At 41.6% G+C, this 16,657-nt stretch overlaps 1 protein-coding gene across 1 annotated transcript in view; it reads left to right on the forward strand.

The window, feature by feature from the left end:
- Positions 1 to 16,657, forward strand: part of mark1 (MAP/microtubule affinity-regulating kinase 1) — a 106,507-nt gene that overhangs the window by 44,243 nt on the left and 45,607 nt on the right. Inside the window, exons 2-3 of the mRNA XM_060941499.1 lie at positions 6,850 to 7,053; positions 12,722 to 12,775. Coding sequence (XP_060797482.1) covers positions 6,850 to 7,053; positions 12,722 to 12,775 — 258 coding nt within the window. The remainder of the gene's footprint in view (positions 1 to 6,849; positions 7,054 to 12,721; positions 12,776 to 16,657) is intronic.

A 16,657-nucleotide genomic window follows, 5' to 3' on the forward strand; every position in this document is an offset into this window, starting at 1 on the left:
CTCGCAATGTCTCGTGAGACTGTGGTGAGAGGATCTCAAATCAAAGATGGCTCTGATTTCAAGTTTCAGCACGGCATTTTACGTCTTTTCCAGTGCTAAATTTTTGTCTTTGTGGTAGGATTTATGCATCTTCAGTCACAAAATAAGCATATACTTGGTGTAAATTTATATCGGTACAGTACCGGTACTTCATGAGCCGGTATTTTGGACCTGTACCGAATCGATTTTCCCGGTACAGTACCGGTACACAGTACCGGTATGCAGCCCTAGTCACGAATCTGGCTCCAGACTCCCTTCGGATTTTTCCAGATGCGTTTTATTTAATTTTTTTTCTGCTGTAGACAGATGGTCTTGTGCAAAATTACCCTTCTGGATGAGTGTGTAAAGGGACATACTTTTCATATTAAAAAAACAAAAAGAAATTGGTCCAGAATATGCACTTTAACACTTGTTCGTGTTACAGCCAGAACTACTGTCCAAGCTGTTATACAAATTGAGTCCACACTTTCTCAAGAATTCATCCAGGCTGTGATGTAAAGAGTGTATGTTTTCAGTCTTCATCACTCAATGAGTTCTTTCTTTCTTTGGTTTCTTTCTTTTGTTTCCTTTCTTTTTGGTACATTTAATTATGTACACTGCGGAAAACTGAATTTGAGGAGAAAATTCCTTAATACTAGTGAAATTATCTTGCTGCATGGACATAATTTTACTTGGCAAGACATCTTGTAATAAGTTTGTTACAATCTAGAACTAGTTTTAATAATCTCAGAGTTGGTGTCTTATATTCTTCTAATAGGAAATGCTCGATCGTTTCAACTATATTCGAGATATTTTAACTTAAGATATAATTTTTGCAGTGTAGAAGAATACAAGACGCCAACTCTGAGATTATTAAAACTAGTTCTAGATTGTAACAAACTTATTCCAAGATGTCTTGCCAAGTAAAATTATGTCCATGCAGCAAGATAATTTCACTAGTATTAAGGAATTTTCTCCTCAAATTCAGTTTTTTGCAGTGTGCAAGTTGAAACCAAACCAAACTGAATGGCAGATTAACCAAAAGTATCCATGTCTCTCAGATTCAAGCTCTGTGTGTCTTTTGAAGAACATGAATGACGTCAGTTCTCTGCTGACTGAAATAAGAACCTGGGAGTTATCATTATTGTGTTAAGTTTGTGAGCCCTCGAAGCCAGGTTCCTTCCTAGCGTGGATGGCATTCCTGTACCGATTGCTTCTTTGCTGTGAAGGATGGATTCCCACATTTTTTGTGTCCTGAACTTTGATTGCAACCTACTACCAAAAATAGCTTTTCATTCAAGGGACAAAAGTGAGCGTTGGAGCTTTGGAAAGTTTCCGGGAAGCTTGACCTTAACCTGACCTTGAAAAATTGGCTGATACTTCTAGCTTGCGTGTGATCACACAAGAAAAGGGTTACAGCGATGGCACTGAGCCAGCAGCTGTGCCCTCTATCTAACCTCCAGGCTTCAGGGGAAGAGCCCGTTTATCGACTGGGGTGGATGGATGGGCTTTTTATTGGGTGATATCTTCCAGCCTGTGGTGTGATGCAAGGCACACTGGGAGGGCTATGGTGTGGAGAGAGGTGCGTGGAGGCTTACAGAGGAGGAGGAAGTTGTTTTATGCTCTAGCTTCTGTGTCTGTCCTACTGAAATTGTCCTACAGACTTCTGTTAGTGTGCCGGACTGTGGCATGCAGGAAGTCGCTAAATTGGCGGTGTTGCATTTACTGAACAACGCACAAATCCAATCGAGTGAAATCTGAAGCCTTGCAAGCTCGGCCAATTAATATTTTATTTATTTGCGACTCTCACAAAAAGCAAAGGCATGTTTTATTTGCCGTGATTCTCACATGCTAGTGCTGGTTATCTGGTTTGTCTTGCTGTGTTAGCTGGAGAAATAGCCTATTGTTTCCTTCGATCATATTTATGGTTAGTGAATTTTAGGCTACTGTTTTGAGGCAGAGAAATGATAAATCAGGGATTCACCAAAACTCGACTCAATAGGAACCTCATCATGCCGTAGAGTTAGGGGTTTCTGTCTGGATTTCTCACACTGCACGTTAGAATAACCATTGGCTATTTTTGAAAGCCCAGGCTCCATTGCTGTCATGCTGGAGGAGAAAAGGCCATGCAGGAAGTCACGGTGAACAGTGCGTTCTTTGCTGACTGAGTGCTGAGTGCCACCATGACTGACTGACACAGAGGGAGAGAGAGGGCTTTTTTACTTGAGCACTATTGTTAGCGAGCCCTCGGTTGCTAGGGCTTAAGGGGCCATGCAAGCATGAGCGGGAACACAGCTTGAGCAGAGAGAAGTTCTGAAGGACTAGTGCTGGCAAACAGGAATATGTTAAAGGTCAAGGTAAGATATGGCTCGCTGCTTGTACTGTATTTTTACACAGGCGTTTTCAAGGGCGTGACGTGCTTCGTTTTTTGACCCGTTATGGCGCAGAACTTTAGGGCTGTAATGAACTTTTTGGAGAGTTTTTTGTCGTTTGTCCTGAATTACATTCTGTAGTTTTAGTTCAATTTGCACACAAATCGGATGGTGTTGGTTTCATGGTGTAAGAAGGCGCACGATACCCAAGTAATGTGTTTCCCCCAAACTGTTTGAGGACAAACTCCTGACTCATCAATATATTTTTAATTGGACATTGTATACTGTGATCCATGTAACAATGCAATATGAATAGAAGCTTAGCATAGCCTGCTGTTCTTGGTTTTGTGTGGGAAAACAAATAGCAAAAGCACCTTCAGTTAACACGGGTCATCAGTCTGATGAACAAATCATAAATTTATTAGCTAGCTCAGCAGCTAAAATGTGGTAGTTAATACCCCATTTACACTCCTGCTGAAACTCATTTATTTATCACTGTTTTGCTGTAATGGTGTCATCTGGGAATGGGATCAAAACGATAAAGTTGAAACATTAATCTGTCCCCTGGTGACCTTGTAACATGAACGATAATCTTTTGCCATGGCTCCAGTCGGAATTGGAACCATTGGGTTAACGTGTTGTGACTGGTCATGATGTTGCTGGTGGTGATGTAAACGATCATCATCATCTTTATAGACCCTTTTCAGTCACGTGACCTTCGTAAACGCAACCGCCATTTTGGACATGTAGTGGACTTCGGCTCGAATCGGTTTGAATGCGAGGAAGGCGACAAACATAAAAGAAAAAGGAGCGAGATGCAGAAAACTGTATTTACTAGTTTACTGTAATTATGATCTGGCAGCTATTTACACCGGATCCAGTGTAAATAGCTGCCGGAGCCAACGTCCGAGCTTGCCGGAGCGCGCTCCGGCCGGCCGCGAGCGAGCGCGCTCCGGAACCTCGGACGTTGGCTCCGGCAGCTATTTACACTGGATCCGGTGTAAATAGCTGCCAGATCATAATTACAGTAAACTAGAATGGAATGTTAACAGCAATGTAATGCCTTTTCTGGCTAATTTTATTCGTCTTGCCTCCAACAAAGTGGTCACTACACAAGCATTAGTATGCCGCTATCCATCTTCTCCGTCGGTCAGCATCTACCGGGATCTGATAAAATGATAACCCTTGCCTTGTTTGTTGATGGTTACTACATCCAGGTGCACAACAATATAGTGGCATGATGGAAGTCTTGCTGAAAATAAACACTTTCTTTGCTGCCGTTCCTCAATGTTGGCTGTGGTAAACTACTGGTAGTACACGTCCAAAATGGCGGCCGCGTTTGTCGTGACGTCACGTGAAAAGGGTCCATAGTCCTTTATTAGTCCATGCAAGCATTGGTTGGACTGTCATCTGATGCTTTTCCTCCATTCGACCTGATCTTGTGCAAGCCAACTGGATATTCCTTTGGATCATAGATCTTGCTCAACAACTTGACACCAGGTTTTCCAAGGGCAGCCATGACCCTTCGAACCATTCACCAGGCGCTGGACGTGTTTCAACCAGTTGCTTTCATCACATCTCTCTACGTGGCCAAACCAACATAATCAACAGCGTTGTACCTTGTTTTCAATGCCGACAAGACTCCTCAGTTCATCACAAGATTTCATTTCCTTCGAGGAGGAGTGATAACGCAGGGATATTGAAATGCCGCCACGAACACCTAAATATTCAGATTGCCTTATGCTCTAAAGCAGCCGGCTGCAAATGCATAACAAGGAAAGAAAACATGGGCAGATATGGCTGGGAATTGGAATTAATTATACATCATATCCGGTCTCACATTTTGCACATCTCGTGGAGTTTCATGCTCCTTAGAATACGTTTCTTATATGAAAGGGGCTTAAGGTAACGTAATAACACACGGCTAGTTAGTTAATCAGGGCATTTTCACACTTGGTCGAAATACTAGCCTGCATTCAGGACCGATTCTGGGTTTGTCTATGGGCAGACTCATAGCTCATAAGTCTCGGACATGAGACGTGCCTTTTTCGTTGTGCTCTTGGATCGGTTCCACATCTGATGCAGATTGTTCTGCGGTTTGGTTGACACGAACCACTGTTTGCAAGAGGACTGAGGATCGGATCACTAAGTTGAAACCAGCATTTACATTTCACTAATCCTACTAAACTTGGACTCAAACATCCCTGTGGAAAAGTTTGGGAAAACACGAGTGTGAAAATGACCATAGTTAAGTGTATTAATACAGGTTAAGGGAAATGAGTATTATGTAGCGCATTACCTTTGCAGGCTCAACCAAAAAAAAAAAAATTGGTAAACGTTTTGGCTATGAGCTGTAGAGTTCTGTCCCCCTGTTGAAAGGCATTACCCGAGTCTTGCTAGCTTCTTTATTTTCTTTCAATATGATAAGCTGCAAGGTGACAGCTATCAACAAGTTTAAACAAACTTTTGTTCTGCTAAAGTCAGCTTACCAGCTTTGCTGTTTCACCCAAATGTTAACAAGTGTGATTCTTCTCTTTGTAAATCTTTGTGGACTCTGTGTCCATGTATTTCAGCGCTTCCTTTTCTGTGACCTTTCCATGCATTAAAGGGGTACCAAATATAATATATACAGTTGCTGATGTGACAAAGTAACGTATTCTTAAGTATTCTATCAGATTTATATACTAGAAAACAACGAAATATCTTAGTAATTGTAAATATAATACTTTATACGCTAAACCGCACAAGAGTCGCCATTTTTAAAAGACCGTGACGTCAGCGCTACCCACTGCACTAGCGGAACTCTCCGAAATAGAGGAGATAAGCGTGTAATCATGGCGTCGGGCGCATCAAGTGAAAGCGACAGCTCTGTCGAATCATACGAAGAGATCCCGCAAGACACACTGCAAGCAGGCTATGGCTTAGAAGGGTACCAGTTTGAACCTAGGAGAGGTACTCTCGACTCCGGTGATGAAATAAGAGAAGAAAGCTCGGATGACGGCGAGGATGAGACTGATGCTGACCATGGCGAGTGTGGGGCAGAGCGTCTGCGTGTAGGTGACACGGCGTGGTGCTCGTGCGGAAAACGTAACGTGGAGTTGCTCACGAGTCCAGCAGAATTTATTTGCTGCAATGAGATAGGCGCCACCCGTGGACTTGCGAAATCGTCACAAGAGGCAGAAACAGGTATTTCACACGTGCTATTCCCAACCTCAATGAGCCAACACAACTGGGCACATACATACGTCATGAGTGTTACGCAGAGAAAATGAACGTGCATTCTGATTGGATAAAATTAATATCATGGCGGGCTGTTCAAACTGCGGAAATAGTTTGCTCGAGCTACTTTCAAAACACTATAACTTTCCAACCTTAGAACAAAAAACTTTTGTAAGTCTTGAATAAGGTTCGTTAATGTGTGTTTTATTGTTATATTTACTCTATATATTGCCCTCTGTTCCCCTTTAAATCATGCACAAAACTGGAGCACAGCTCTTCCTTGTTGTCAACATTTTTGAGTCCGGGATGACTAGCGACATTTAATGATGTTTATCTTTGGTTTTCACAGTCGTCCAGCGTGAGCACCTACGTCATGAACAGTAGTTTTTAAGGCTTTGATAAAACCTTCATGCTTCCAAATGTATACTTATTGTGATTGTGTGTATAAGAAGAGCTGGTTTTCATGTGGTTTAACTTGTAATTTCCTATACCACATCCTCAAGCAAATGGGTCTTTCCAAATCCCATCAGACCTACAGTGATGGTGTTGGGTCTAAACGAGGTCTGAGGTTTTCTGTCATGGTCTTTGTGGTAATTATTGCAGTGTCGGTCACATCAGGGGGTTTCTTGAGAATGCAGTCAAGCTGCAGGGTTTCATCAAGACTGCTAAAGTTACCAGTTTCTGAGGTTTATCGTTCCTTTTTTGATGCATCCTTCAATATAAGTGTGATTAATCACTGGCAGTTTGGACGAAACTGTAAAGAGGTGTACGGTGACTGTCGGTGATTTGAAGTTACATTTAGCGTTTTCTTAGTGATTTAAGCTGCATAGTTTTGTCTGCTTGTGTATAGTCTGGGCTGTGATCCCAAATGTGTGACATGTTTGGAAATGTGCAACACGTTTCCTGGAAGGAAGAAGAGTTTTCAGTATGCTGCATGCCCATTTTACCAGAGGCATGGTGGTGCAACGAGGGATTTGCAACACATCTGTATTTTTTTTTTTTTTTAATGACATCATTGGTACTGACCTATGTGTAATAAGAAATGTTTTATAAAACATGCAGTGCGCTTGGGGGGGGGGATGAATGAGGGAGATTATTGTGTATTACGATGAACTGTGTACATGTCATGTTGGTTTATTACTGAAGTTTGGTTTGTTTGAAGTTCTCAACCACTCTTGTGAAATAAACTTTTAAGTTTATATCCGTAGTTTTCTGACTCTTTCCACCTTCTGCATTCCAGCACACATCCGTGGACGGCTACCCCGATCCCCCAGCACCTCCAGCTAAGTCAGCCAGCAGGCAGAGTCTGCCGCGATGTCGCAACTCCATGGCGTCCATCACAGACGACCAGCCTCACATCGGCAACTACAGGCTACTCAAAACCATCGGCAAGGGCAACTTCGCCAAAGTCAAACTAGCACGTCATATTTTAACAGGACGGGAGGTAATGTGTGCACAGGCCTACTTTTGTTTTTCTTCATTCTGGCTTTCTTTTTTTGTTGTTTTTAAATCGTTCTCTGTCCTCCAGGAAGCATCTGAATGGCCGTAACTTGTAAAGTTACTTAATTTCTAATTATTTGTGCACCTGTTGTGTTTATCTATGTAACATAGGTTGCATCTATAATCTGGGCAATTAAAAAGCAGAATGTAGGGCAATTCAAGGGTATTAGGAGGGCAAAGAAAGACTAAGGTTTGTAGACTGCGGTCCAAATAGCAGATCCGCTGTTGGGCTTTATTAGTTGCTTATCAGAACCTTTGTAAGCAAGGATTTATTATAAATGGACCTTTACAAAGGTGTGTGTGTGTGGTGGTGGTGGGGTTAAGTTGAACACTCCATACCTAACCTCTTCACTTGCGCGCACACACTGTTGGGCAAAGACGACTTCTCCAGTAACAGGCAGCAGGGTGAGCAAGGTTTACTTTTTCTCTGTGCGAGAGCCAGGTTTAAATTCTCAAGCTTTAAGCTGTGAGTCTGGCTGCCATATTTAGATTTGTGTCTTAATGGTGATGGAAATTTTCTTCCTCACTCTTCCATACATCTCCCACTTCTTTTAGCAGCATCGTCACACTGATCGCCTTTTTTTTTTTTGCTGCACTGGTGATGAAAAGGGGGGAGAGAAACTAAGAGCAGGTATACAGTGAAGGACTTGGAATCAGTCATCATATTACGCAAAGTGAAAATGAGGAGGGGGGGAGTAGTGTACTGAATGCAGTTTCATAACTTTGTACGAGCCAAATAAAATAAGGCAGTGGGCCATGACACGTCTAATATCAGAGCTCCAGTTGTATACTGTTAAATAACCACAGTAATTTTTAGAAATAATGTTTGGAGAATGTTATCACAACTAGCTTTATGAAAATAGTTTGTGATTTAAGCGTTGACATTGCAACATGCACTCACTGAGCGCTTTATTAGTAACACTATACTAATACTGAATAGGGCCTCCCTTTACTGAGAAAGCTGCTTCAATTTAGCCTGGGTCCGCCCATCCTAAGCGTGACGCAACATGAGGGCCTGTTGTGAGCTTAGTCTGGCCAGGCAAGCTATCTACAGCTCTTCCAAGCTCCCGAAAAATCAGGAACCAATCAACTTTGAGCATCTCCAACGGCCCTGGGTAGAGGCGTGTTCAAGGCAGTGACTTAGTAGAACTGCGACCAGAAGTCATAGATTGTTTACAGAATCTATGCCGGAAGCGCTTCATTCACTAGAAACATTACGAACATGGAGCAAGTTCTCATTGAAAACGGAGCAAAGAGCAGCCCTGGAGGTATTTATTGAAAGGAAGGACGTTTTCGCCTTGCTCCCGACCGGCTTCGGTAAGAGTTTAATCTACCAGTTAGCCCCTTCGCGTCACATACGTCAGAGGAAAGAGTGATGTGATTGGTTTAAGCTTCGTCACAGCCTTTTCTGGCTTCGACCAGTAGCAAACTGAGGCATTTCAGGGAGGCGGGTCAACCATGGGCTCTGGGAAACGGTTGGGCTTAATATCTTGGCCAGACCAATAGCTCGTAGAGCTTTGCAGTCGCGTTAGCCAGACTAGCTTCAATTCTTCGTGGCATCAATTCCGTAAGATTCTGGTCCATGTTGACATAATTGCATGACACAGTTCCTGACTAGGAAGGCCACTGAGGAACCATGAACTCATTGTCATGCTCATGAAACCAGTTTGAGACAACTTTTGTTTTGTGACATGGTGCATTATCACGCTGGAAGTAGCCATTTGAAGATGGTTAATCGTGACCATGAAGAGATGGCCATGATTGGCAGCGATACTCAAATAGGCTGTGGCATTCAAGCGATGATTGATTGGTATTAACAGGCCCAAAGTGTGCCAAGACAACATTCCCCACACCACTATACCACCTCCACCAGTCTGAACTGTTGAGACAATGGAGCAAAATTGACCATGCTGTCTGGGTTGGTGGGATGGTATGCTTACGCTCTCCGTCATTCACAGTGACCCTCGGAAATCACGGTTGTCTGTGAGTTCATGTAGGACAGAAAGCAGTTTACTACAAGTGTTATGCTGCCCTGTGATGCTGCATGAGCATCAGTTTGAAAAAGATTCAGAGGATGGTTTCATGTACTTTGGAGGAAGCATTACCGTAACCCCTGGGTGAAGAGATCCGAACTCCTCAGTTTCCAGCGATCAGGCGAAAAGAATGACCCAGTCACGAAATGGGTTCACCGGCTTGATAAGGAACCGTTTCAAGTCGCCTCTGTAACGGCAACGTCCGTTTTGTGGAGGAATCTACAGGTACCTGTTTGCTTTCATGTGGTAGAGGGAGCATTAGCTAGTGGGTGGGAATGAGCAAGACCAAATTGGGCAGAAAATGGGGGGGGAGTTATGACCATTTTATTTTTTGTGTACAAGCTGCCTATTTTTCATTCTAAATGGTTAAAATTTGTCTTCCAGGTAGAGAAATTGCAGCTTGAGAGATTTCAATGAGTATCAAAAAGACACTTGTGGTAAAGTAAGAAATATGATCAGTTATTGATGTCGTTTTATCTTGTAGTTATTCACAGTTCCACTAAAGACTCAATACTGTGACTCAATACCCTGATTTGGTTACATCTGCACGTCCAGACAACTGATGACCTCCAAACCATCCAGTCTTTAGATCTTACTGTATTTCTTACAGTAGTTCGTATGTATCTGTAACGCACTCTAAGCACAATTCTTGATTCTGATTGGTCAGATAGTGTTGGTGCAGTTTTTATGACAGCAGCTCTGACAATAGTTCCAGCTGCAAGACAAATCACAGGATTTTACTGATAACGTCATTTTCATAACACCGAACTCACAGGGAGTTATCTGTCGCGTAATCTGACGTAATAAAATGTCGCATAATCTGACGTTATAAATGGAATAAAATGTTATTTAACAGTATAATGCTCCCATTCTGTGAGGAATTATGTAAGGAGTCTCCAGAATCAGTGATTTATAGCCAGAGGTACAGATTGTAACTTTATTTTTTTCAGCCATGAAAAGTTTTTTTTTTTTTTTTGCAGTTTCTCAGTAACTTTTTTTTTTTGTTTTGTTTTGCCAGAGAGGACCAAAGGAAGGCTGGGGTGGGAATAATGTTTAATGTTAATAGCTTCTATAACACAGGTGAATCTCACTTTGTTTCATGGATGTTCCACTACACTAAATTAGATTAGATTAGATAAACTTTATTGTAACTATAAATGGAATTTAAAAAAAAAAAAAGTCTCGTAGTGTTGGAAAAATAAGAAAAAAATACTTGCTGTAAATTGCTGTGGTATAAGAGGAATGTAACATTTGGGATGTACTGCTGTTTGAAAATAATCAGTTGTATGCAGGGGCACATCACACCACCTTTTTGATTATCTTCCTTTTGTCACATACCCCCAAGTGTTTTATTCATTAAATGGCTTAATGATAGGTCAAGAGAATTTTGAGTTGGTTATATTAATAAACACTTTATTTTTTTTTTCGCGATCCGGTTTCCATCAAATCCTGCGCTCTGATTGGCTGGCAAGTGGGTCTGTATCCTACGATATGGACCCCAGTTACGGACCCCGGTTATGGACTTCTGGCAGCTCACTCGTTCACCACAACAACAAACATGGTAGCATTTTTTGTCAACATTTATCTTTTTTTAAAATAAGATTTATTTATAAGATTATCAAAAATCTTATAAATGTTTGCCAGCATTTCTCAGGAGAATAGCATTAATTTTACAGCATGGATAGCGATGACAGTGTTCACAGCGAAAGCGAGTTTTACTACCCTGAGGAAGAAGAAATAAAATGGAACATTTCAGGAGAAAGCTAAAAACCTGTAATTTGCTAACACCGAGCAAAAACATGGCTGAATCCTGAAGGACTCCTATTTGTATAAATATGGGACTACATAGGTGGTAAAATGTAGTTTTTTTTTTTCCTGCCATGGAAGTGCACTTGTATACCGAGGAGGAAGCAATTTGCATTGCAGCCGTGAATGAGGATTCAAAATGGTGGCTCAGCTCGGTTTTCCCTTTTGGGCGCTCTCGTTTTCTGTTAGTATTTGGTAAAGAAAAAAATTAATACATTATTTACCAGCTTAAGGTCGGTCCGTATGGTGAAATACCGTGACCTCGGCCTTGAATACTGACCTCGGCCCAGAGGGCCTCGCTCAGTACTTTCAAGACCTCGGTCACGGTATTTCACCATACGGCCCTCCCAGCTGGTAAATAACATATATGTATTGTTGACTGGTATTTGGCCGTTTATTGTGGAGTGGTTTTTTTTTTTTTTAATAAATTTGTTCTCCTGTTGCTTACTGCTGTAAGGCGTCTTCAGTGAGAGACAGGGAATATGATGCTACCTTTCTGTAGAATGCACTAGAAGACCCATCGCCTGTCAGCTCTTATTTTAGCCGCCAGTACCGTTGGCTATGATCCAGAATCAATTCGCATCCAACAATATAAGAGAAACCATTTTAGGCTCATCTCTGTAGCAGTCATCTCTGCAAGCATCATTTTTCCTGTGTTCTGAGCTCCTTCATTTTGCTCCAGCCATAGTGTCTGTAAACTGAACAGGTGACCCAAAAGCCAAAATTCTCAATATTGTGATCAAATTCACTATTAAATGAAAACCATAGTTGGAAGATTGATCCAAATTACTCAATTTTTCCACTTTTAGTTGGTAAGGCAAGATTTTTGATGCTTCTTTAGTTTAGTTTAGTTCAGTTTAATAGGTGGATTGGCTACTCGAAATTGCCCCTTGGTGTGTATGAGGGCATGAAAGTGTGTGCGCATGGTGCCCTATGTTGCTCTGGTGTCTCATCCAGGATGTCTTCCCTCCTCTGTTCCTCAGATAAGCTCTGGATCTGCCACAGCCTTGACCAGGTGCTTACCAGCTGAATGAATGTATTTTGTAAAACAGCAGTGGTGTTTACAAATTTAACTTAACAGTTTCACTGTAATCATCTGCAATTCTGCATAGCTTCCAGCTCTCCGGTAAAATTCTGCCCTCAGTCTTTGGAGCGTCTGTGTCACTCGTCTGTGCCTCTAATGTTCTTGTAGGGATTGATGCCGGGCTGTGTTAAGCCCACATGATGCCTCAGAGAAATGTTTATTATTTTTATAGATTAGATTACAGTCATGCTGTATTCTAAACCACATCAAGTCTGACAGAACTAGATAACTAGATGTGGCTGGAGTGAAAGTATTTGTTTATGGAAAAGCTTTTAAATGAGGCCTCCATTACACACTTTCATTACTTGTCAGCCGCTGTAGCCTCAAAGCATCAGCGCAAAACTAAAACAGCAAATGTCACACCGAACAGGTCTTAACTGATTATGTGCGATAGATTCTTCACAAAATACTGCATTAAAATCAGTCTGATCTGAACTATCCATTTTGCTTGTCTATTTGGGTCTCTTTCTGTATCCCTCTGTCTGTTTTCTCTGTGTTCTGTCTGTCTGTCATTTTGTCTGTCTCCTTCTATCTTGTTTGTCTGCCTGTTCATCTCTGTCTCTCTTGTGCTCTCTCTCTTTTTAATATCTCTGTCTGTTTTGTTTTCTGATCACTGCTCAGCCAAGATAATCCTACATGAGCCCAAGCCTTTGCCAAATGTTGCTAATTCACACCTCTTTATCTTTCAGGTTGCTGTGAAGATCATTGATAAGACGCAGTTAAACCCCACTAGTTTACAAAAGGTAAGCTCTTCTTCTTTGAACCCGATGTTCATTGTTTACCCAGGTATCAACTTAAACTAAGTTTACGTGTTCATGTCTCACAGCACATGTGATGCCTGACTATGGGTTTATGATGTAGCTACAGTAGTGCTTGAAAGTTTGTGAACCCTTTAGAATTTTCTATATTTCTGAACAAATAGGACCTAAAACATCATCAGATTTTCACACAAGTCCTAAAAGTAGATAAAGAGAACCCAGTTAAACAAATGAGACAAAAATATTATACTTGGTCATTTATTTATTGAGGAAAATGATGCAATATTACATATCTGTGAGTGGCAAAAGTATGTGAACCTTTGCTTTCAGTATCTGGTGTGACCCCCTTGTGCAGCAATAACTGCAACTAAATGTTTGCAGTAACTGTTGATCAGTCCTGCACACCGGCTTGGAGGAATTTTAGCCCATTCCTCCATACAGAACAGCTTCAACTCTGGGATGTTGATGGGTTTCCTCACATGAACTGCTCGCTTCAGGTCCTTCCACAACATTTCAGTTGGATTAAGGTTAACTTTGACTTGGCCATTCCAAAACATTAACTTTATTCTTCTTTAAGCATTCTTTGGTAGAACGACTTGTGTGCTTAGGGTTGTTGTCTTGCTGCATGACCCACCTTCTCTTGAGATTCAGTTCATGGACAGATGTCCTGACGTTTTTCTTTAGAATTCACTGGTATAATTCAGAATTCATTGTTCCATCAATGGTGGCAAGCCATCCTGGCCCAGATGCAGCAAAACAGCCCCAAACCATGATACTACCACCACCATGTTTCACAGATGGGATAAGGTTCTTATGCTGGAATGCAGTCTTTTCCTTTCTCCAAACATAACGCTTCTCATTTAAACCAAAAAGTTGTATTTTGGTCTCATCCATCCACAGAACATTTTTCCAATAGCCTTCTGGCTTGTCCACGTGATCTTTAGCAAACTGCAGATGAGCAGCAATGTTCTTTTTGGAGAGCAGTGTCTTTCTCCTTGCAACCCTGCCATGCACACCATTGTTGTTCAGTGTTCTCCTGATGGTGGACTCATGAACATTAACATTAGCCAATGTGAGAGAAGTTGCTTAGAAGTTACCCTGGGGTCCTTTGTGACCTCGCCAACTATTACACGCCTTGCTGTTGGAGTGATCTTTGTTGGTCGACCACTTCTGGGGAGGGTAACATCTCATCTCATTGTCTCTAGCTGCTTTATCCTGTTCTACAGGGTCGCAGGCAAGCTGGAGCCTATCCCAGCTGACTACAGGCGAAAGGCGGGGTACACCCTGGACAAGTCGCCAGGTCATCACAGGGCTGACACATAGACACAGACAACCATTCACACTCACATTCACACCTACGGTCAATTTAGAGTCACCAGTTAACCTAACCTGCATGTCTTTGGACTGTGGGGGAAACCGGAGCACCCGGAGGAAACCCACGCGGACACGGGGAGAGCATGCAAACTCCACACAGATAGGCCCTCGCCGGCCACGGGGCTCGAACCCGGACCTTCTTGCTGTGAGGCGACAGCGCAAACCACTACACCACTGTGCCGCCGGGAGGGTAACAATGGTCTTGAATTTCCTCCATTTGTGCACAATCTGTCTGACTGTGGATTGGTGGAGTCCAAACTCTTTAGAGATGGTTTTGTAACCTTTTCCAGCCTGATGAGCATCAACAACGCAACGCTTTTTCTGAGGTCCTCAGAAATCTCCTTTGTTCGTGCCATGGTACACTTCCACAGACGTGTGTTGTGAAGATCGGACTTTGATAGATCCCTGTTCTTTAAATAAAACAGGGTGCCCACTCACACCTGATTGTCATCCCATTGATTGAAAACACCTGACTCGAATTTCACCTTCAAATTAACTGCTAATCCTAGAGGTTCACATACTTTTGCCACTCACAGATCTGTAATATTGGATCATTTTCCTCAATAAATAAATGACCAAGCATAATAATTTTGTCCCATTTGTTTAACTGGGTTCTCTTTATCTACTTTCAGGACTTGTGTGAAAATCTGATGATGTTTTAGGTCATATTTATGCAGAAATATAGAAAATTCTCAAGGGTTCACAAACTTTCAAGCACCACTGTATGGAGACTGCATAAATCCCCCCCCGTGATCTCACTTATTATAATTCTGGCTGCGTGACGAGGCCGTGTCCTTAAGTGTCCATTAGTGATCTGTTAAAATGCACTTCTGATCATCATTATTTATTCAAGGCAAGAATTTCAGTGCACATTTCTTCTCTTAGAAAGTTTGTCTAATACAACAGCTGGGATAATACACTTTCGCAAGCATGTCACTGTTGTGTAACTGATTTCACTCAGGACGTTGTGCTTATCAGGCTGTAAAAAGAGACAACGGACAAAACACGGGCACACTGAGTCATCTGTCTGAAAGTACCAGTGAGTTTTGTTGCCATAAGCCATGGATAAATGTATATTGCTGACGCTTTCATGTGGAAAAAGAAGTAGCAGCAAGAAAGAGTGCTGAGATATTTTTTCCACTTATTTTATGTTCCCAAAAGACACTATTAATGTGAGTGTACTTCAAGAACGGTACTCTAGGGTTCCCGAGTGGCATCCGAACGTCGAGAAATCGTGATCGGAGTTCCGAAAATGACATCTGAAGCGCTAAATGGCCCTGTGACATTAATGACAGTGTTCCATCACCGTCCTCTATGAGCTAATGTATATTGAAGAGGGCAGTTATTGCTTTTCTTCAAGTATATTCAGTTGCTGTATGACCTTGCGTGTGTGTGTGTAGTCACTGGCTTCATGTTACTCCAAACTGGTATCTGTTGGAGAGAATTAGGTAGTGTGTGTGGGGAATCTGTTGTGACCAAATTTGGAGACAATAATGTCTGCTATAATTAGGGATAAAGCCATATTTTTGAATGTTTGAGTATTCTTCACAGCCTTTGAACTTGTATATTAATAAAATCATAAATTATCTAATAGTGATCACATGACTTGTGTGTCTGGCACATGTGTTGTGTGGCTGCCTACAGTTTGAGTGTTTTGTTTTTTTGCTCACCACTTGGTTGGTGCATTGCATCGTCAAGAATCGTTCCCGGTTTATTATTTATACCTGCAAACTATTCAACAGGCAGCTTATTTTCCCAATGGAATTTTGTGAAAACATACCTCGATTTCAAAGAAAAAGGCATAGGAGCGCCTCATTAGCATATAATGTAAAAAATAATTAAAAAAAAAACCCTCTGCGTGCAGTATTTTTTAGCTCAGTCATGCTAAATGTGTAAATGATTCAGTTCTATAAACCCAAGGCTTTTTTCTCCATGCCTATACAAGACCTTTCTTTTCCATGTAATAAACTATTTGTCTCAGTAGTTGAGCTTTGAAAGATAAGCTGCAAATGGAACAAATTTAAGTTTGATTCAGCTTTAATAACAGCTTGAAGGTATAAAATTCAAAGCAGGACTACTCTGTCTCTGGGGGGAATAATGGATTAGCTGGTGTGAAGCAATTTTGTAGCTCATAATCTGTAACTAACTGTGGTCGTGTGATAAGGAGAGACTTAACTCATTAGTGAAATGAAGTTTAACAGTGGAACGTGAATGCTAGCAAGTTTAAAGTGTCACTCTGTGTATTTATTTCATAGCTCCTAGCATACTGTGCATCCACACGCACCGCAGCACCTTGACGTTTTGTGCCGTACATGATATTTTTTTGTGTTTCAGAAATGACCAAATAGCCACAACCCAATGCTACATTCAGTAGGTTTGAGTACTCAGATTGTTTGAGTACTTGCTTGTGTTTCTGAACAGTCACTGTTGTTGATGCATCTTCATTATATAACTTTTTTGGGGGTGAGTTCAAATCCCAACACTGCCAAGCTG

Source organism: Neoarius graeffei, chromosome 15, assembly GCF_027579695.1.
Source record: "Neoarius graeffei isolate fNeoGra1 chromosome 15, fNeoGra1.pri, whole genome shotgun sequence".
Classification (NCBI taxonomy): domain Eukaryota; kingdom Metazoa; phylum Chordata; class Actinopteri; order Siluriformes; family Ariidae; genus Neoarius; species Neoarius graeffei.